The sequence below is a fragment of the Enhydra lutris genome, unplaced genomic scaffold (assembly GCF_002288905.1).
Source record: "Enhydra lutris kenyoni isolate GAN:26980312 unplaced genomic scaffold, ASM228890v2 scaffoldscaffold1, whole genome shotgun sequence".
Taxonomy (NCBI): Eukaryota; Metazoa; Chordata; class Mammalia; order Carnivora; family Mustelidae; genus Enhydra; species Enhydra lutris.
Window position 1 is genome coordinate 12,717,344 of NW_019154085.1, and position 23,000 is coordinate 12,740,343.

Genomic DNA, 23,000 nt, shown 5'->3' on the forward strand with positions numbered 1-23,000 from the left:
AAAGGCACATACTCTGGAGCAACTCTGCCACCCATTGCCTGTGTGACACTGGGCAAGTTGTCCAATATCTCTGTGCTTCCATTCATTTGTCTCTAAATCAAAGATGATAATAGTTCACCAAGCTGCTGAAGGATGAAGCCCCGAGAACAGATTGGAGCATGGCAAACCTCTGTACATGTTTATGGTTTTAGGTAGTTTGATGTCGTGAACCCTTAAATTTGAAGAAACAAGGTGCGTGAGTACAAAAAAAGATTAAGGAAGGAGAATAAGAGTCTCATGCTCTACCGACTGAGCTAGCCGGGCACCTAAGGAAGGAGAATAAACTTGCATGTTGTTATAGTTGAGTTTGAATGACACATTTTATGAAGTCTTTAGTTCTATGTGTGGTGGAATCTTCCCTTTGCATAGGGAGAATCAAAGAAAGTTTTATGAGTTTTAATAGCACTGTTGATTGATGACTTGGCCAGATAACAGCCTGTTTAAAACTCAATTTTTATCTGGCTTTAAACACATTACCCTGGGGAAACCAGTCAGACTCCAAAAGGGATGGGCAAAGACACTGACTTGATTTGTAGGAAAGGAGAACACAGGGCACTGCCAGGAACCACTCCAAGTCCCTGCGGGCAGGGTGGGCAGAGAGCCCTGGTTGGTGCTTCTCACATGGCAGCATGGCTATAAATCGCCCCACGCAGCAGACAAGGCTAATGGTTACCCAGGTTTTTGCTCTAATACATCTGCTCTTGAGAACAGACAGACAGACAAACCTCTATTCTGGTGGAGGCATTCTTTTCCTGGTATGATGGCTTCTATTCCCAATTCTGATGAACTGATTTTTTTTGTGAATGGAAGAAAGGTAAGTTTATGAGAGGATTAATGTGAATTTTTGTATACCAGGGACAAAAGCCAAGCTAACATTTTTTTTTCCTTTACTGCAGTGCCACTTGTTATATGTTTATCCTCTCTCCTTTTTCAAGTCAGCTATAGTAATATGAACTTGATCATTGATCATTAGTTCAAGGTTTGGTGCACAGTATTAAGGCATAGTTTCTTTTGGAATCAGTAAGGAACTCTCGTTTCTTTGTTATATTACAAAGACAGTTCTGACACAGGTATGAAAAACTGTCATTCTCCCCCTTTTTTTTGGATATTAGCTCCACTTGAGTTCACCAATTCTATTTTACTAGAAGGCCTATATGACATTGAGGATAACAGTAGCAAAGAATGATTTTGTTTTACTTTAATCACCTCAGACTGATGAATCAACCTAGAGGCGGAGGCCACTCTGTCTGAAACATGGACTACTAAGTAAGCTGCCTTCTCTTCAGAAGAGATGTGGTGGCTCTAATGCTTAGCCTGGGCCAGTTGTTCTCAACCCTGTACTTTAATAAGCAAAATGAATACATGGGAAGTTTGAGGTGCCTTGGGACAGTTAGAGAAAAAAAAACTAGTTAAGTATTAAAATGAAAAATTAGTTTGGACAGTCATTTGTTGCTAATGCTTCTCAAGCTTCAGTTATTTTAGATTACTGATGTTCTTCCCTAAAGAAAGAAACACAACTTCAATGAAGGCAAGAATTCTTGGGATTTTTGCTTGTCAAATAGCAGGGAAACATGATTTTTAGGAAGCCTTTGAACTAAACAACAGAGAAAGAAAAGAATGAAAAAAAGTCTGGGTTTAGCAATAATGCTTACCAGTAGGTCAGGACCTTGAATGACCTGAACATCAGAAAGATTATTGGTGAGTGACAATTTGTAGTAATTCAGAAGCTAAGAACTTACTCTGAGTGTGAGGTAAATGGACTTTGCTGCTTTTCCTTTGTTGGTGAATAAAACCATTTCTCCCTTAATATTACATTAGCATGATTATTCCTTCTCCAGGTCTTCAATCTTTTGCAATCACAGCTGATATTTTGCTGTTTTTACCCTTCTCTGTCTTACAGATTTCTAAGACAAGTTACAGATGGCCAAAGGGGGGAAATTATACACCTCTTTGTAGAAATTGGTTTTGTTGTTATTTTTGTGGTTGTTTTTCCTTCCTTTAGATGCACCGGCACAGAGCTGAGCAAAGCACACTCATCTCTGGCTGTGGCATTCCATCACCACAGTCTGGACAAGACTCCTCTTTTGTTTTCTATTATTATTTTTTTCTTTTTATGTCCTATCGTCTCTTTATTTCTTTCCCCCATAAGCATCTACTCTTGTGCATTTTATATATATGTCCTTTCCATCTACTTTCTATATGGTTATTTAGAAATATAGATGTATCTTAGAAATATACAGTGCTTGGCCTGCGTGGTGTTGTGCAGGAGTGTGTGTGTGTGTGTTCTTACGCAAGTGGTATTGTGACTTATAAATTCCCTTTTGTGACTCACCACCGTTTTGAGATGTTGCTCTTTGAAAACCTGAGACTTCTGCATGCTAGTTTCCCAGGCTGTGCACATCCTTCACTCTGCTTATCCAGGACCCTAGCGATAGACACATAGGATGCTTCCAGTTCCCCACTACCCCAAGAAATGCTGCGGTGAACATCCTACAACGTGTCTCCTCACCAACACTGGCAAGAGAATCTTTGAGTGAGATTGTACCACACTGCTTTCAGAGGTCCTGCTAGTGGCTTTCCAGAATCCTGCACAAGTTCCTTTTCCCACAGTTCATTGCATGACGGGTGCTGTTTCCTTGCCTGTAGATGATTTGCCAATTTTTAGTGTGCCAAAACTTGCTATAATCACGCTTCCTAAGGTTTGCTAATCTAATGGGCAGGGTGTCTTGGGGGTTTTGCTTGCATCTCTCAGTTACTGGTGAGGTTTTCCCTGTTTTCATATGCTTACTAAAAAGGGATTTGTTTCCTAAGTGTCTATAAATTACTGGAGGAAACAGGATGTACCCATACAATTTTGTGAGCACAGGTATTGGTACGACCACTATTTCTCATATGATTACTGAAATATTTTTTGAAATGACTGGGAGTACCATATATTTGATATGTCAGAATTGCAGTTGGCAGTCTTTAATTAATTTCCCAAAGTCTAATCTTGCCTTTTCCCTCATTTGGAACCTGAGCAGACCTTGTCATGATTGAAGGAGAAAGCATTAAATCAAGTGTTGCACTCACTGGGCATCTAAAGTGGTTGGGGAGGGTTTACTATTTATCTGGAACATTGTCTCAGGTATATCAATGTCTTTTTATCACAGAATAGTGTCGTCAGGCTGGGTTCCCCCATTATAGAGGAAACCGGAGGAAGTTATATTAGTCCTGGCTTGCCCACCATCACTCCCTACCCCCTATCTTGCTCCCACCTTTGGAAATAATTTCTATAGCCACACATTAGGGTGTCAAAGCAAAGCTAACTATAATGCTTTGTTTCTGAGATGCCACTATGCTTAGCCTCCTCCTCATGCTAAGATTCCTAGTGGAGAGGTGATGAGCTCATCTCTGGCTGAGTAAATCTTCTGAGGACTCAGAAATTTTGGAAATAGGCAGCATATGAAGAATAATGTGGTTTGTTGCATTTTTCTAGGATGAGAACAGTAAAAAACACTTTTAATGGAACAATGTCCTCTGTTTCAGGTTCATTGCTACACTTCCTTATAAATTTCTCTTCCATTCTCTCTAATCTCGCCTGACTATACCTAGCAGAAGAGCTGTCTGGGCCAGCGAAAGCAGACGGTTTTCATCTCATGTGCCAGCTTCTTTCTATTGGCAGTAACAGCCAGGAGTGCGACATGAGAGGCAGAGCCAGATTCATGCTCCCGTCTGCTCGTCCTTTGCTTAGTGGCACCTCCATTTCACTAGGGGGCTGGGAGCAGGGTATGGGAAAGGAGGGGCTCCCTTTGTAACATACACCCCATAACTCCGTTAAGAAATCTCTGGCTAATCTTTTCTGTCACTTCCTATGGCCATGAGTTAACTGAGTCGATTTTGGAATCTATGTATCTGTTTTCCCATTTGGGCCCTCTCTGGGTGACTATAAGGAAAAGCAATCCAGAATTTATAATTGTCATATATATGGGAAAATTCAGAGACGTTGAAATAATGTTCCATAATTTCTTTAAAATTGGTTCCAAGTGTTAGGTTTCCTTTGTTATCTTTTTCCCCCTGTGAAGCTACTATCTGTCAAAACCGTCCCCAAAACAATGGTTAGAGTTGCCCTAACATGTTGGTACTATCTTCCTAAAATCCCTTTTCTCATTTCACAATGTAGGTTGTAGAGAAGAATGCTGATCCTGAAGTAAACCTACTGTACTACCTGAGGAAAGTCCATATCCTTATATTTTACTATAGTGAATCTGGACTGGGTGGTAAAAAGTGGACATGCTAAGACTTGTGAAAAAAGTCGCCCTGTATTTGCTCAAGGTAAATACCCTTGTGTTTGACTTGTAGAGTCTAGTTGGAGTTTACAAAAGTCATCCAAAAGTGAGAGATTCATGCTTTGTCATATTTTTCACCTGAGCAAAACCAAAAGAATCATCCAGTGAAACAGGAGTGTGTAACTTTAGAAATAACTATGACCTTTTGAGTCTCATGCCCACCCTGATAACATTTTATATTCAGGAGTGTTAAAAACATCCAGCCAACTGCTCAGGGGTACATGGCACCGGCAGTAGTTTCCCATGAGGACTTCCCTGACTCATCACTTAGACCCTTTCATAAGTCTTATTGGAGAAAACAAGGTTCTATAAACATGTTTCAAAATTCCAACATAGAGCTAATGTACTCTCAGCTCTGCCCCTCTGATCTGGAACTTTTTACTCCCTACCCCTCCAGTACCTTCAACAGACCTGCAATAAATTTTCAGAAAAAATGTCTTAGGTTTGGGGAAGCACAGCTATTGTGGGCGTGGTGACACAGATCTGTTTAGGAGAAAAAATTGAGTAGAGCAGTACCTACATGGTACGTGTGCATGTGTAAGTGGTGAACTCTGCATAAGCTCCCCAGTCTGGTTATCAGTGTAATCCGCACGTCAGCTTCCTGCTTTTGATGTTGTATTATAGCTATGTGGGATGTCATCTTTGGGACAAGCAAGGTGACAGGTATTGTTACTGTTTTATTGTTGCAACTTCCTATGAAACTATAAATATTTCAAAATAATAAGTTAAAATATATATGCATATATATACTTACTGAATACCTACTAAGAGCCAGGCACTATGTTAGGCTCTGGGGAGTCAATACAAGACATATACAAGATATATACAAGATAATGTTATCCCCTCTCTTCAGGATCTTCACTTCCTTCTCCCTTCACTTTCTTCTCTCCCTGTCTTTTTGCCTCCCAACATACCCACCTAAAAACATCTGTTTGTTTCTCTCTGTTATTTTCCTGCCAAACTTATCTAAAAAATTATGTGTACCTGATGCCTCATTTTCTTTCCAGACTCTGTTTCTCACCATATAATCCCTTGCAATCTGGTTTCCTAACCCATCATTCCACTGCTCTAGCCAGGATTGTCCCCTAATATCCCGATCAGCTCACTATTCTGCCTAAGCCAATTATGACCTCTGCCCATGAGATCCTTTTTAAACTCGCCCAGAAAAGGTCCCAAGCAAATTCCAGTAGATTCTTAAAGAATCTAAAGCAGAGGATTTACATATATTATTTGTTCTCTCTTTATGAAAACATGTAAACATCTTACAGGGAAAAGGTACACAGTGCTTGGTGACAGTACCAGTTCAGGAGCTGTGGGTATTAAATTAATATTCTCTAATCTAGTAAGAAGATAGAAGCATACATTGCTGAACAGGGCAAGTTAAGCTCCCAGAGACAGTTTTCTAAGTTTTTCCCATGCACTATTTCCCACCACCTCCTTGATGACCCCTTATCCACAACTCTGAATTCAAAAGACTTTTTACCCCTCATTTGGATGTAAACCCTGATCTCTCATGAGGTCCTTGGTTGTCTTCCTGTTTCCCACTTAGTGTGAATATCCCTATGGTTCACTGCAGAAATATTCATGTGTTTGATTACAAGGTGCTGCCCTAGCCCCACTTGGGAATGCTATCTTATTACCTTTGTAAAATATGGAAACTTTTACATCAGAAAGGCATCTGGCCTCAAGGGTTTCGGATAAGGCAGTGTAAGTCTGTAAGGATTTCTTCTCATCTTTCCCCATTGAGCTCATTTATATGCCAAAAAATGAAATAGCTCTCTAAACAAGAAACAAGAAAACATGTTTCTTGTTACCAGTATCCGAGGAAGAACAACGTAAGAAGCAAAGTGGCCTGTGCCCCCTCTTTTTCCTTGACTCCCTTCCTTCCAGTCTACCTCACAGGCACCAAGTACAGCTGTGGAAGTGGAGGCTGCGGCGCCTGCACTGTCATGGTGTCAAGATACAATCCCAAGACCAAGGAGATCCGGTATCCTTTGTGTTGGGCCCAGCCCTGCCCTAGGCACATCTGGGGAGGACGCAGAGTTGCGTCTTACTTTTCCTGCCCACAGGCGCTCCCCTCTCTTCTTTCCAGGTGTTTATCACGCTCACAGGACCTCTAGGCCTGCTCAGCCTGCAGCTTCGTAAGCTCCAGATCTTTCTCATGGACTTTGTTTCCATCAGAATCTACTGTCCTGTGTGCCAGTCTCTCAAGGCCATGCTCTCTCTTGCTATACAAATACTTCTTTGCTTTCAAGCAAGAGATGTCAGAGTTGGGGATCAGGCAAGAATGCCTTAAACACGAAGTAGTGATACGTTGTCCTGGTAGGAGGTTTAGGTCTTTGACATACACTAAGAGGAATTATTTGCCTGGAAGAGCTGAACAGGATCTCAAATTACCTTGGCCTAAAATGCAGATTTGCTCAGGATGATTGAAATTGGTGGTGAAGGAGTTGTCTGGCATGATTCCAAGTTCTTGTCTTAAGTCACTGGGTGGTGCTCTCTACAAATTAGGGAACTTGGGAAAGGAGCAGAGAAAGGGAAAGCAGTAAATTTAGCTTTGGACACATTGCACTAGATTAATTACGGGACACCTAAGAGGGATTGTCCTCAGGCATCTAGATAAACCGTTCTGTCCCTCAGAGAAGAGGTCTCATCCAGACCTATAACTTACCTGAAGTTATCAATCTAAATATTAATGGTAATAAAATAGCTAACACTTCCTGAACGCTTATCATACACCAGGCAGTGTTCAAAGTAGCTTACATATGTTGTCATATTTAGTCTCCAAAGCAGCTTGGAGATAGGCGTCACTATCACTCACGTTGACAAAAGGGAAAGCTGAGGCAAAGAAAGTTAAATAACTGGTTTGAGATCATGTGGGCCATTTGGCGGTGAAGGCCGGCATTCGGCCCTGGGCCGTCCGGAATGTAGCACACTGCACTTACCAGCTCAAGACACCATAGAACAGCAAACATCTCAGAAAGGAGAGGAAGAGGGAGTTGAAGGAGGAATAACAAAAGCAGAAAGTTCCTAGAAGGTAGAAGTGGTCGATATATGAGAATATATGAGACTCCAGGGAATGACCCAGGGCCATTAGATTACTCCTGGAGCAAGGTCAGCAGACCGACAAGGCTGGCACACGAGGTACAGATGGCACAGGAATGGCGGAAAGGCCGAGAAGCTGTGGACAGCTTTTGAAGAAACTTGACTAAGAAGGGAAAGAAAGATGGGTCAGTAGCTGGAGAGAGACATCGGTTGGATTTGGCTTCGTGTAGTGACAGCAAACTCTTGAATTTACTTTTAAACTTAAGGGAATTGAGGGGAATGAGGCTATGGAAGGGAAGAGGTTAAGAGGACTATCAGTGACAGAGCAGGCCCAGGGGGAGAGAAGAATAAATGGGAGCCAGAGCACAGGGAGAAGGAGGAAGGACTCCTGCCCTCCTGGCCTAGAACACAGGGCGGGTGACTGCGACTCTGGGTGAGAAGTGGTGGGCTGGGAGTGGATGGGGCTCGTGCTTCTATTTTCCAGATGAGGTACGAGGGTAAGACTGAGGAGAGCAATGAACATTGGAAGAGCTGTTGAGAGCAAGGAGAGAGGGGGGTTGAGATTAAGGGGAAGTTACATGTAATATGGGGGAAGGGGAACTTAGAGGACACAAAAATCAAAAATTTATCTGTTGCACTCTTTTTCTGTACACCAAGCACTCTCGCAGCCAGCTGGGTGGCTTCCAAATGCCTTTGACCGAAGAGCTGGTGGAGCCAAGAGCAGCACTTTTCTTTTTCTTTTTAAGATTTATTTTTAGAGAGAGCAAGGATGCAGGGTGTGGGAGGGGCAGAGAGAATCTCAAGCAGCCTCCACACTGGGCACAGAGCCAGATGGGGGGCTTGATCTCATGACCCTGAGATCATGACCTGAGCCAAAATCAAAAGTAGGACATTAACCGACTGAGCTTCCCAGGAACCCCTGTCTTTTCTTCAGAATAGCATGCTTACTGTCTTCCAGGGTAGGAGAATAAAGGAAAAATTCCTTAGGAGAGGGACAATATCCCATGCCTGAAAGAGAATGGGACTTAGTCTGAGTGGGAATAAAGAAACTAAATTAGGCTAATGAGATCTGGACCACATTCCCAACCTGTGAGAGGAGAATCTGGTGCTAACCACATTCACTTCATCATTAACACAGACTCCACTGTGGGAAAGATGATCAAGATAAGGGCGTAACCGGGTGGCTTCCACCCATGGCCATATATTGGAATTGGCTGAGGAGCTTTAAAATGTGGTAAAGTGATCTACCCCCAAAGATTCTGATTTAATGGACTAGCATGCAAGCAGAGTGTCTGTATATTTAAAAGTAGCACGTAGTTGAAAATCAAATGGACTAAACTACCCCATGGTGGGGTTTATATAAGTCAGTGTGCTATCTGAAGAATAAAAGATTTCCTCTCCCTAGAATGGGAAATAATAAAGAAGGTCTCTTGGCAGTCTTACACAGAACTCTTCATTATTCTTTTTCTTCATTTCTCTCTACCACTTGATGCCAGCCATATGTAAACTCTTTTCTAGAAACTTCTAGAAATCTATAGATTTTTACCAAGTATTCTCTGTATTCTCAGGACCTATAGTCCCATGACTTTCCTGGACTCCCTGAATGACACTATTCACTCCCTATGATTCCAATGTATTCTCTTTACAAATATCCATCACAGCCACTCTCCAGTTACAGCGTGCCTGGTGCCCATCTGCTCTCTGCATGGGGCTGCTGTCACAACAGTGGAAGGCGTAGGAAGCATCAGCACCAGGATTCATCCCGTGCAGGTAAGAGTGTAATGGGACTGGAACCAGATGCTGGTATAGACATCCCACATAGTCTGCTGTACTCTCACCAACTTTGAAATCCTCCCTGCTTCTAAATTTTCATTTTGCCATAATCAGTGCTTCATAACTAAGGTTTTCTTAGAGACTGGCATATAAAGCAAGATTCCTTCTTTGGTTTTGGCATATCTTTATTTCTCAGCCCCACCCTTACCCTAAATTAAAACAAGGACACTTTATACTACTAAAATTGATAGAAGCTACAAATTAGAGGGTTTTTTCCCCAGAGATTCTGTTGCTAAACCTTTACCACCACATTTATAGGGCAGTTTGTATGCCACATCCCAAGGAACTTGCCATCTAGTGATAAATCCAACACAATTCCCTCTACTATTAGAACAATATCTCTCCTTTTAGTTGAGTTACAGTTGAAGTATTTGGCTTTCATCTTAGGGGTGAATTTGAAAAATGTTTATTTAAAAACATTTGAAGCACACTCGAGTCAGCCAGTTAAGTTGCGTACCCTGTGAGAGACACATGGAAAGGAAACACAGGACGGACCCAGAGTCATGTTCCCCACTTATTTTTATTGCTTTGTTGTTGTATTTAAATGCATAAAAGTTGAATGTGCATAAATTAAATATATGAATGGCACAACACTACTAAATGACACTTCACAATTTTCGAAGCATTTGTATAGATTTTGTCATTTAGGTCTTCAAAAATTCTATAATACAGACGGAGAAAGGGATAAAAATGACTTGCCAGAGACTGCTAGGTGATTTGCATATACTCGTTCATTTATTCTCACAATGATCCCGTATGGTAGATACCATTATTATTCTAATTTTAAAGATGAAGAAAAGTAAATCACCAAGGTCACACAGTTAATGAGGTTTAGTAGGGACCAAAACTCACAGGAGGGGGACTCCAAAGCATTTTACTTGTGCCCTAAGCTACACTTCCTATTTCACAGATAAAGAAATCAGTCTGGAGACTTAAGACACTTAATTAATCCTGCCACTAGGCTTTTCTTGAGGGGAGAAAAAACAGCTTTCAAAAATAAAACTATTTTCAAGAAATAGAAATATTTTCCTCCCGAGTGAACATCTTTGACCCTGCACTCATTTCTGGAAAGCTAAATAAATAAGTTGTACTCCTTTCTAGTATCCAAGGTAGGGAAACAAGAGGTTTGAAGCATAAATAATGTACTGTTTCCTCCTAGGAAAGACTTGCCAAGTGTCATGGCACACAGTGTGGCTTCTGTAGCCCAGGGATGGTGATGTCCATCTACACGCTGCTGAGGAACCACCCAGAGCCAACCCTAGAGCAGATAACCAAAGCTATTGGAGGTGAGCTTTCTTGGTCCTCTGTAGGTAGGGCCTAGGGTAGGAAGTACCCGAGTAACTAGAAAAGGAAATCCCAGCCCACGGAGAGACATTATGGCAAACTTTGAGATTCCAGGCACCTGGCTAACATGAAGGCTTCCTTAGTACCTTTAATACTTTCTAGGAAGTATTACCTTCCTTTTGTGAGTAGTGATGCCAAGACCTGGGGCAATATTAGTTTCATTACAAATCTATCTTTATTAATGGATCCCGGTGTCCCTCTACGAAGGCATTCAAATAGGCTCTTTCTAACACTTATAATATTATCTTTTCCAAATGTGGAAATTTGGGTAGTGTGGAAGAATGAGATTTTTGTTGCTTATTTTTAAATTAATCTGTTAGACTCGTTCATTAACTCTGCTTACTACAGTTAATTTTTTAAAAAAATTTTATAAAGAAGATAGACTTTCTGATACTTTATTTTTATGTTCTGGTTGGATTAGGAGGTCATGGGCAGCAACTAGTTATCACAAATAAACTTAGCAATTCAGTCTCATAAAATGAAATAACTATCAAATCTAATGAATAAACACAATTTTCTATTAAAAAAACAAAAACAAAAACGAAAGGAAAGCATGTTAACAAATGTAGTTTCCTGTAACAAATCTACCCACTTTCAAGGTAATTGGCCCCTAGTTCTTGGAAGGAAGCCATGAAAGTAAACCTCTAAATATTATAAGAAAGCTCTTTGTCCCTTTCAGTAAACAAGCCTAGTCAGAAGTTCAGTATTATGATGAAAAGATGTAGACTAAAACAAAGTAAAAATGCAATTTAAATTTTATGATAAGTGATATATAAAAATAGTATTTTCCCTTGTTTCTCAACAACTTCTTCACTCAAAACTTTTCACTTTCTTACAAAGTACTACTAAAACTTTGGCCTATGGTTTCAATTATAATTTTAACCCAACCTGAATAGATAATCTTTTTTTTTTTGAAGCTTTTATTTATTTTTTTAATTTATTATAAACATATAATATATTTTTATCCCCAGGGCTACAGGTCTGTGAATCGCCAGGTTTACACACTTCACAGCACTCACCATCGCACATACCCTCCCCAATGTTCATAACCTCACCCCCCTTCTTCCAACCCCCTCCCCCCAGCAACCCTCTGTTTGTTTTGTGTTATTAAGAGTCACTTATGGTTTGTCTCCCTCCCAATCCCATCTTGTTTCATTTATTCTTCTCCTACCCCTTTAACCCCCCATGTTGCATAATCTTTATTCAATGAAATAATCCATAAAATGAGAGCTTCGAAAAGCAGAGATCTTGTGATTTTCCCTACTTGTTGTTTGTTTTTTTGCATATGCACAGTTTTAGGATTATTTCCTCTCAGATTCTGTGCCTATAATTCACATAACAACCATCAGGAGGTGGTGCTATAAAGTTTGGCTAAATTGATGAAGTAGATAACCTTATGCAGGGTGTGAATAATTTGGAGGGTATATTTTGGTTCAAAATCCATTTGCTTGAGCTCTTTCTAGAATTATAAATCCTAGCCACACTGATAGCTTTCATGTTAATATTTTAAGGGAAACAATAACATATAATAAAGTCCAAAGTAATACAGTTAGGGGTGGCACATATCTTCTAAAATGGTCAGCTGGTATAAATCACCACTTCATTTAATCTTGTCTTTCTCTTCAAGACTAAGGGGAAAAATTTTTTTAATTTCCATATTTTTTCCCCGTAGAACCAGAAGAATTTCTGCAGTGGCTACTATTAGCATCCCTGTGGTGAGCCTTCCATAGGGCTTATAGACTTGTCACTGGTTATGTGGCCAAGGACAAAAACATGACAGAAAACTCTGATATTAGCTCTCTCTAAACTTTAATGTTTACTTATAGTTTATCAGAGAGAAGGTGTCCATTGCCTCTTAAATACTTGTATCTCGTGCCATGTTAGTTATGTTTTAGACATTTCAGCTCTTTTCCTTGACTCCAAAAGGAGATTCTTAACTCACACACTTCTACATTCTTTCTTCTTAGCAAAAGGAAAGATAGATTATGGGGTCTGAATTCCATCTCGAGCATGCAGATTCTTCTTCAACTGTTCTGTTCTAAAAACAAAAACAGAGGATAATCTGTTAACCAAGTTCCGCATGACTCACTGGCATCAAGCTTTTACACTTTTGGATGCTTAAACCTACCCAATTCACACATTTATATAGCTTATGAAATTGTTAAGCTGCATCTGGACATATCATTTTGAATTTATTTTTAAAAAATAACATATTCCTGTTATGAAAAATGCAAAAAAAATTAAAAAGGAAAAATCTCATTCATATTTCTGCCCTCAGGAAATAACCACAATCACATACTTCTGTTTGCTGTCAGTCTTTTCTATCCATAAGTTTTGTTTTCTTATTTTGAATCCTTGTGGCTACTATATATATGATTTTATACTGTATTTACAATTTTAACAGTGTAACATAAGAATTTTTTCATTTTATTAAAAACCTCTTTATAAATATCATTTATACTGGCTGCAGAATTTCAGTATACTTTGTAAAAAAGTACTGGGGGGGTTCATGAAATCTAAGACACTCTTCGCCTTCTCCAGGAACATAAGATCCATTGAGGGAGATGAAGCATGTACATAAATGACCCTACACTAGCACAGTTGATGATAGGCCTGCAGAAAGACCCAGACAGTGAGTGGTACAGCTCTGGCTGGAGTGTTAGAGCAGACCCCATGGAAAAGGGCCCTGACAAATGGACATATTCTCCCTAACAGAACATGTGAGACAGAAAAGACTATGTAAGAAAAGCTTAACAAAGAGACAAATGAGATGTTATGGGAGTGGCAGGGTTACATGAGTTAGGACAGGGATGGGAAATAAGGCAGGAAGAGTTGACTGGAAAAATTATGGAGACCTTTGTGATATTCAGGGAAAAAAGATTAGCTCAAGGTTTTTTTTGAAGAACATCTCTGTTTCCAAGAGAAAAAATCTAATTAGCAATAGAGCTATTTCACTGGAAAAAATGAAGCACAAATAAAGAATATATTTCATTACTATTCCTTAAAAATTGGTCTCTTCTTTTTTTTTTTTTTTTTTTTTTTTAAGATTTTGTTTACTTGGGAGAGAGAGAAAACATGAGCGGGAGACAGCATAAGCCAGGGGGTGGGAGGGCAGAGGGAAAGAGAGAAACAGGACCTGGGATCATGACCTGAGCCAAAGGCAGACACTCAACCAACCAAGCTACCCAGGCACTCCAGAACTGATCTCTTCTTAATCAGGTAATTTGTGCCGCTGTACTGGATACCGACCAATTATAGAAAGTGGAAAAACTTTCTGTGAGGTAAGTTACAATAAAAAAAATTTTTTCAGTTGATTTAATACATTAATGGATATTTGCATAATATCACCTATTACATTCAGTTATTTCTAAAATACCCTCATGTTGACTTTTCTAACCATTGAAAGTTGTTGAATGCCACTGTTGGTATTTTTTAAATAAACCTTTTAACATGTATCTTATTTATAGCCCTTAAATAGGTACTTTCCTAAGAAGTAAAGTATATGTTGCATGACTTCAAGAAATGTGAACTCAATTAAAGAAAATAATATTGACTAAGGAATAGTCTATATTATTTTAGACCAATAGACTAAGACTATAGACTTTTTAAAGAAAAAAAAATAGACTAAGAATTGAAAAGCAAGATATTAAAAGTTCAATATGTCCCTTATACCATGTATATCAGTTTTGAAGGAACATGGATTAAAGAGAATTAATGAGTGGGAAGGGAAGGCACAAAGGAAACAGTGGAGAAGGGGAGTTCTGAGCTTGGTCTTTAAAGAAGTGATAGAAACGAATGGGTGAAGAGAGGCCAGTAGAAAATTCCAGGTAAGAAAACACACTGAAGTAGGAAAAAGAAAAGATGTCCAAGGTTCAACTAGAAAACTGATATAGCTAAAGCATTAGGGAGTAAAAAGATATTATTCTGGGCTAAGGAATTTAGACTTAAATTTGGTAATCAATATACAGTCATTGTCTGTTCTCAAGCTAGGTGTAACATGGGAACAATATTTCAAAGGGAAAATTCTTGGCATCTGCCAGTAAGAAGGATAAAACTGAAAAGGGATGAAGGCGTGGACTAGTGCAGCCCTCCATGAATGAAGCAATGAGGACCTAGACCCATGTGGGTAGATATGGACCCAAAAAAGATAACTTTCAGGAAGGGGATTGTCAGAGTCATAACCTCCAGACAATAAAGGATACAGTTAAGAAGAAATCCAAATCATCCTCAAAGTTAAAAGATTAAGGAACCAGACAGGATGAAGGAAATTGGAAAAGAATGATTTAGCATATGGCACAGGGTGTGGGAGGCTGTAGTTTTGAGATATATTAAGTTTTCAGAATGTTAAATATCAACAAGGTTTCAGTTCGGATGGAATTCTAACACCCATTTTTTTATGGTGAAAATTATTTTTATATAATTTTTGTTGACCAAAAACAATTCAAGTTACACAAGTTAATTCCAAATACCAAAAAGTCTTTGGGAAAAAAAAATCTACTTTTAGGCCTATAATGAAGAATCTGAAAAACTTTACACACTACAGCTATTTTGAAATCCTGGGTAAGAAACCATTCATGTCGAACCATATGAGTGGTTGGTCTTCCACCATTATGACTCACGAAAACAGCAACTTCATATGATTCATGATTCAACCTAATACTATGTGATTTTACCTGGAGGCCCAATCTACCTATACAAAAATAGATTTTTTTTATCTCACTCACTTGGGTCCCCACATTCAGCCATTTGTCATTTGTTCCTTTATTGTGCACAGCATTGTCACAAAATCCAAATCCCTTCTTAAGTCCATAGAAAATTCCTTACAGGTAAAAACAGCCACCACCTCTGCAGCACTTTCTATCTGTCAGATACTGTAGGTGCCATTTGCATATTTAAATCAAACAGACCTGTTTGGGTGGGGTTTTATTTCCCCAATTTAACAAACTCAACCCAGTTACTATGTGTTAAAGTAGGAGCTAGAACCCAGGTCTCCTTGACTCCATTTGCAAAGTCAAACCATATGTCTCCAAAGCACCCCAAAGCCTTGAGTTGTGTCTACACATGCAAAGGACAAACAGCAATGAAAATAATTAGTTAGAGTTGCAGTAACTGACCAGGGCTTTCAGTCCAAAACCACTACTTGGGGTCTGCAGGAAGTGTCCTAAAAATTAAGGTAAAATGGTTTGGGACTTGAATCATCCAAATAATTCAGAAGAGCTCCAATAACACCCAAATAAAACTCAGGTTTTCAGTTTATTTTTCTTTGTGTATAGAAAGTCTTAAAGGCCGTTTGCCTTCCCAGGACAAATACATGTGACAGATACATGCTGTATCACTCTTAGGATAAAGAAAAGCCATTTCTTTTGGTTTTTTGTTTACTACCTTGTTAACTACTCCACTTACGGCACTCTACAGGAAGCCTTAGCTGGCTGACCCCATCTCCTTTGACCTCCTTCATGATCCCCTGGCTTTTGAGCAACACATTAACAAAACCTTATCATAGCATGGTTACATGCTCCCTGTGATTTTCCCTAATTGTTCAGTGATGGAATGGCTTGTTCTCTACTCCACCCCATTACAGAGCCCTTGAAGGCAAGGACAGGCTCTGTTACTTCTTCCATCACTCCTGTGTGGCCTAGGGACTGCAAGTACTCAGGTTGATGTTTTAAGAACTGACCGATGAATTTGTTTTAAATTCTTGCATTACTTCTTAAGGAAACAACTGTTTGTGGACTGAAAGGATCAGGAAAATGCTGCATGGATCAAGAAGAGAGGTCTTTTATAAATAGACAAGAAAAAGTAAGTATCTGGAGTTCTACTTCAGTTGGGATTGACTGAAAAATACACACATGAATCCAAATGTATTCATTTCCTGTTCTTTTCAGTGAGTAAAGTAAAAGGAAGAGAATTTAGGAAGTAAAATGTCTTTAAAATGCTTCAAAAATTAGCAGGCCCATGACTTTCATAAGGCCAAGCACCACAGAGGCATTTTCCTTTAGAAGCATTACAACTTTCTGTGCCTTAATCAGGTTTACCACCACCCTTCCCCGCAACAAGTACTATGAGAGATGTAAGCAGTGTATCTTCATGCTCATGGCAAATAAATATCTGTGAATAATACCTGAGACCCAGCACAGAAGCTTAAAACCTAATTCCTGATGCTAAAAGAGGAAGCCAAGAGTCCAATACATCTGCCAGGAAACCATTACAGTCTTCTGAGGGTGGGAAGAATTCTACTCAGGGATACTTTGTGGCTCTGGCACCTCCATTTTGTGTCTGGGGTGTCAGAGGTATGGCCCTAACTCTCAAGTCTCATGCTTGGAAATTCCTGTACATCTTTTAGTAACTCTGAAGTTCTATTTGTATTTTGTTTTGTTTTGTTGAGATGTGTACCAAACTGTATAATGAAGATGAATTCCAGCCCTTGGATCCATCCCAGGAACCTATATTCCCTCCTGAACTAATAGTAAGATGCTTTACTTTTGTTTTTTCATAACATGACATGGTACAAAGTCTTTTTCAGTAGGCTCTGGAATTACTGAGTTTCAGACATTAGAATTTGGAAATGTGTCCAGTGTGGTAACCCATTGGTATGAATTTGTTCGGTTCAACTATAAAAATTTCAAGCAGATAGCTTAGAAGAGTAGTATTGCTAGGACCTCAGAGATGCTTTGATTCTTTGATTACTCAAAGACCCTGAGCTCAGAGTATAGGTAACTTACTCAAGGTCACACAGCTACACTGTGAGATATAGTAAAGATAGTTTGAAAAAGGATACTTATTATAATGGAATTACATTACTCTTTCTGCTAGCCTCTGTGATTTCAACTCAGTGGGGAGAAATAGAACAATATAAATAGTGTCTGTGTTCATCATTCCATTCCATAACTTTGGTCAGAAGAGAACATGAGATGGGGGATATGATTCTACTGACTTCCCATAGGGCCACAGACCCTCCACAACCCTCAGAGTGTGAGAACTTGCACTCACTATTTAAAGAGTATACACACACATGTTACATACATATGTATGTATGTATATAGAGAGAGTTGTAAAAATCAATTTCCACTATACCTGGTGAATGATTTAAGAGATTTTTTAAGGATAATTTTGCCTGTAAGCAATATTTGTCATACCAAAACACCTAATCGCCAAAGATGAGCCCTTTTGAGTCACTGTTAAGCCTGGCCTTTAATCTCAGACTAGGACACTTGCACTACACCATAATGCCTCCTCTTCAGACACTCACTTCACAAATATAGGTAGAGTTAGCTCTACTCTATATGCAGTTGTTAATGGACTGATACCTATTATGATATTTATTCAGTGGTGTCTACATGGATCTTATCAGATCAATCCAAGTAGTTTCAAATAGGCCATCCTTTCCTGATCAACACAAGGTAGGTCACCTCAGAAAACTAAAGTGACCCATCAGGCCATTTGAACAACCAGAGCAGTGGATGTCCTCATGGCATGTAGCTCAGCAGCCTTTCTCAAAAGCCTGTTGGGTTCGTTTCTCTGCAGAGAATGGCAGAAGATCCAAACAAAAGAAGACTGACGTTCCAAGGGGAGAGGACTACCTGGATTGCCCCTGTGACCCTTAATGACCTTCTGGAGCTGAAAGTCAGTTTCCCTGAAGCCCCCCTCGTCATGGGGAATACTGCAGTAGGTGGGTGGTTTTTTAACCGTGTTCCTTAGTCTAGCTTGGGTAACCTAGACATCTGTCTCTCTTTTTAAATTCCTCATAAATGCAGTTCATTTTAATTAATGGATGCCGATGGTCCTTTAGAATACTTCATTGTTTTCTTTTGCAAATGTGTGGGTTTTGTCACAATTTTCACTCTGGATTATAAGTAAGCAACATCTATTACCACCCATTGACTTCCTTTTCTAATTGCTTTAAATACTTTTCTCCTTAAGGACCCAGCATTAAATTTAAAGGTGAATTCCATCCAGTTTTCATATCTCCCCTTGGGCTTCCAGAACTGTGTTTTGTGGACTACACAGATGATGGTATGAACCTTCATTTTCATTGGCTGTTAGTAGGCTATAAGTAATTATAGGCACTGGGCTTATTTGAGTACTTCACAGAATATATGACCTCATTTACTCATTCAGAAATATTTGTTGAGCATCTACTATGTGTGCATTATGAGCTTTATCAAACTGAATTATTCAGCTATGCCACTGAGTACTACATGGTCCTCAGAGCCATAATGGTGGGAAGATGCCATACTGGTTGTCCAGAAATGGAGAGATTGGCTGAATAAAGGAGACTTAAGACATTGGCTGGCCTGTAGGAAATGTTCTTGCCAGATATTACTCCCTGATTCATAAGTTTGCTCAAGGCTCAGCCTATACCCACACACATTCCAAAAAAAAAAAAAAAAAAAAAAAATCTGGGACACAAAATTTGAAAATTTAATTGTAACTATCTTATTTATTTTTATAGTCTTTTCACAATTTACCAAATGCTTTCACATCTCTTGTTTCTTTTGATCCTCATGACAGTCCAGGAAGGCAGAGAGAGCAGGTGGGAAGCTTGGTAAAGATAAAGAATCAAAGGACTTAAGTAACTTCCCCAACTTCACACAGCTAACACATGACCAAGTCAGGACTAGATTCCAGGGTTTCTTACTTTTAGTCAAGTTCCCCTTCCACATAGTGCACTGAAAAAGGCTATCTGAGAAACATCCAAACTCAGCATTTGCATAGGTAATGGTATAGGAGGTAAAAATTCTACTTTAAAATAAGATTCTCCCCAATGAATAAACAGAAATCAAATGAGAAATTGTCTGCTTTCCCCTCTGATCATTTTTTTTTTAAAACCAGTTGGAATGTTCATATCAGTGGACTGATAGGAAGAAATGGAGCAAGGGGAAGCCGGGCTGGTCCAGGAGAGGGTTGGAAGTAAGGTGTGGAGGTACTTGGTTAGAGCAGGGCGGGAGTGAAAGACTGGGAAGGAGGGAGAGCCTATAACACTAAGTCAGTGTTTTCAACCTTTTCATTATTGCCTCACTAGGGAGCAATAGACATTTTCCCCCTAATCATCCCTCCATGAAATTTTAACACCATAGATAAGCCATATATCTGTTTGTGTACAGTGTGTATTCGGGGCTTTATACATCAAAAGAGTAAGGCTTTCTTCACCCTCTTTGAGCTGACATTATCCTTGAGAATGCATGAACTAGATGATGTCACTACTCAAAGCATTCCCAGAAAGCCCACTTGCCAGCAAAACTGACCCAAAGTACAGGCAGGAACAAGATGAAGAGCTGGCTGTAGAAGACAGGCGAATGGGCAATGCAAATGTGTCAGTCACTTCCCACATAGACTCAATGATCTTTTAAAAGACTTACAGAATCAGGGCGCTTTGGGTGGCTCATTTGGTTGAGCATTGACTCTTGGCTTCAGCTCAGCTCATGATCTCAGGGTCACGGGATTGAGCCCCACATGGGGCTCGGTGCTCAGCTCACAGTCTACGGGAGGTTATTTCCCTCTGCTCCTCCCCCTGCTCACACTCTTTCTTTCTCTGTAAAGTGGATAAATAAAATCTTAAAAAAAAAACAAAACACAAAAGTCTTATAGAATCTTGACTGAAATTTTTGTATTTGATCAATTTATTCAGGAAAACACTAATTGGAAGTTAACAAAGTAATGAGTTTCAGATATCTGTGCTTGATGTGTCCCAAAATGTATGGCACATATGACTGTACACATGACTGAGAAAAAGAATTTGGTACTTAATATTTGGGAATAAAGCAAATTGCCAGAAATGTCTTTACCTTTCATTTTTCTAAGTTAATATAAAAAAAGAAAATATACTTGAAAGATTCTTTCTGTGCAGCCCATGCATCTTGTCATAATTTGCCTTCAGTTTCTATTCCACTGTCTTTTGGGCAGGGGTGACCATAGGTGCAGGATACAGCCTGGCCCAGCTGAGTGATGCCTTACACCTCACTGTTTTGGAGCAACCAAAGGAGAAGACTAAGACTTACCGTGCCCTCCTGAAGCATCTGAGGACACTTGCTGGAGCCCAGATAAGGAATATGGCGGTATGCACCCTAGTGTGACATGAAAGAAGCCACAGTTACAGACAGTCTGACAGTCTATTCAGCTTAGTAACATTACTCTGAAGAGGAATCCCCCGTCAATGTCAAACAAGTGTCTACAATATAAGTGTGCGTGTGTGTATGTGCTCAGAGTGAGAGTTACCACACTGCATGTATGTGTGTGTCCAAAGTGAGAAATGGCATAATATATCACAAGATTATGGTACTGAAGTCTGAAGATGCCCAGATTCTAAATCTGGCCTGTCACCCATGAATGGTATGATCCCAGAGAAGCCCCTTGACCTCTTTAAGCCACTCTTTTTTCATTTTAAGAGTTAAAGCTCAACCAAATGGACTGGCCAGCTCTAACAGCTTATGAAATATGTTTTATCCAAGATAGAGTAACAAGAGCCTACATTTCGAAAATACTCTTTTATGGCTGTTTCTTGTCTTAAACCTTTGAGCTGAGCTCAGTTTCTTAACACGTGCATCCCACATGTCTATTCTTGGATGTCCCCCAGTTGTCTAGCTTACTGAGGTTTCCTTATTATCCAAGATTTAAGAGTAATTGGTTTCGGTCTCTGCCCATTCCACACAGGATGGGTAGTTCAGTGAGACTTTGGTGTGGGGCATTTCTCCTGATCGTCTCTGCCCCTATTTCTGTTGGCCCTCGAAGTTCACTGTATGTTTTCATCCTCTGCATCTTTTGTTCCTTTTTCTGGACCAGGTTATTCTTCTCCACTTCACCCCTTGCCCACCATCCCCTCAAAGTTTCTCATTCAAGCCTATGCCTGAGGCAACTTTATTGATGATTTGGAATAACAAGACGAATTCTATTGCATGACATTACAACAAGCATTTTGAATGGGAATGCTACATATCCCAGTTCTTCAGAGTTTACTCACTCTAGTTCCCCACTTTACCCCCATGTTATTGGACACTCATGTTAGGGTCAGCTCTCAAAGAAATTTTCTTCCTCATTGCACACAGAAAAAGAGTATTTTCTCAAGCAATAAGTTTGAACTGGGGTTGGGGGTGGGAATCTTGCACAATATGTGGCCTGACTCTGTTTAGCTCCCCTAAAACCATACCAGATCATTCTATGAAACAAAAAAAGAGAAAAAATTAAAACTTAAGATTCCTGTACACATAATTCCTTATTTTTCAAATAACTAGCTTAAAAAGTGTTATCTTTTTTTAATTTAGACTTTAGGGGGACATGTGGTGAGCAGACCTAATTTTTCTGACCTAAATCCCATTTTAGCAGCAGGAAATGCTACCATCAATCTGATATCTAAAGGTAAGAGATAAGCTTTGAGCATTCTGTTTTATAATTATCACTGTCTGTTATATAGCTCCTTTCATAAACCGTGAATTAGGAACTCAAGTATATCTAACTCAGACTCACCAAATATATAGGCTACTTCTATGTTACCTCAAATGTTAGGATGAAACTGAGATCAATTATCCCGTTCTCAGATGATCTGTATCTTGTAGATCAGATAAGTTACTGTACCTGAGAGTTTTTCTTAACTGGCCACATTTATGTACAGTCCAAATTGTAGTATCAAAGCATTTTTTAAATGAGTTGTGTATCTGCAATTTTAAAGCTTTAGAGCACATTTCTTTTCAGAGTTTTATAAAGATGGAAATTTTTCTTATAGGATTTTTCCTTCTCTTTTTTTAAGATTTTATTTTTTTTAAGATTTTATTTATTAATTTGACAGACAGAGTTCACAAATAGGCAGAGAGGCAGGCAGAGAGAGGGGGAAGCAGGCTCCCCGCTGAGCAGAGAGCCCGATGCAGGACTCGATCCCAAGACCCTGAGATCACGACCTGAGCGGAAGGCAGAGGCTTAACCCACTAAGCCCCCCAGATACCCCTAAGGTTTTATTTTTAAGTAATTTTATACCCAGCGTGTGGCTCAAACTCACAACCCCAAGATTAAGAGTCACATGTCTACTGAATGAGCCAGCCAGACACCCCTAGGACTTTTCGTCCTAAACAAAATCAAATTGGTGGAGTATATTTCTCATTACTTCTCTTTATTGAAAGACAGCTTGAGCTTTGCCAAGAGAAAATTATTTAAATTTAGTGAAATAACAATAAATGTATATTATTCATAGAGCTATTGATGTAAGATACCCTCTCTTTGATTAAAATCACGTTTTTAGGGGCACCTGGTGACTCAGTCAGTTGAGCGTCCAGCTCTTGATTTCGGCTCAGGTCATGATCTCAGAGTTATGGGATTGAGCCCTGCTTCAGAGTCTGTGCTGAGCAGGAAGCCCGCTTGGGATTCTCTCTCTCCCTCCCTGCCCCCCCCCCCCCCCAGCTCGTATATGTGCTCACTCTTTCCCAC

The 23,000-nt window shown here is 39.6% G+C and overlaps 1 protein-coding gene across 2 annotated transcripts in view; it reads left to right on the forward strand.

The window, feature by feature from the left end:
- Positions 1–796: 796 nt before the first annotated feature.
- The window catches only part of LOC111141059 (aldehyde oxidase 4-like), a 57,222-nt gene continuing 35,018 nt past the window's right edge, over positions 797–23,000 (forward strand). The window contains exons 1-12 of one of the 2 annotated variants that reach the window (XM_022493391.1): positions 797–853; positions 4,202–4,280; positions 6,258–6,354; positions 9,074–9,182; positions 10,405–10,531; positions 13,809–13,870; positions 16,305–16,388; positions 16,975–17,055; positions 18,114–18,258; positions 18,510–18,602; positions 20,493–20,644; positions 21,848–21,941. In XM_022493391.1, the coding sequence (XP_022349099.1) occupies positions 797–853; positions 4,202–4,280; positions 6,258–6,354; positions 9,074–9,182; positions 10,405–10,531; positions 13,809–13,870; positions 16,305–16,388; positions 16,975–17,055; positions 18,114–18,258; positions 18,510–18,602; positions 20,493–20,644; positions 21,848–21,941 (1,180 nt within the window). The remainder of the gene's footprint in view (positions 854–4,201; positions 4,281–6,257; positions 6,355–9,073; positions 9,183–10,404; positions 10,532–13,808; positions 13,871–16,304; positions 16,389–16,974; positions 17,056–18,113; positions 18,259–18,509; positions 18,603–20,492; positions 20,645–21,847; positions 21,942–23,000) is intronic. The other variant, XM_022493396.1, reaches the window with a different exon arrangement.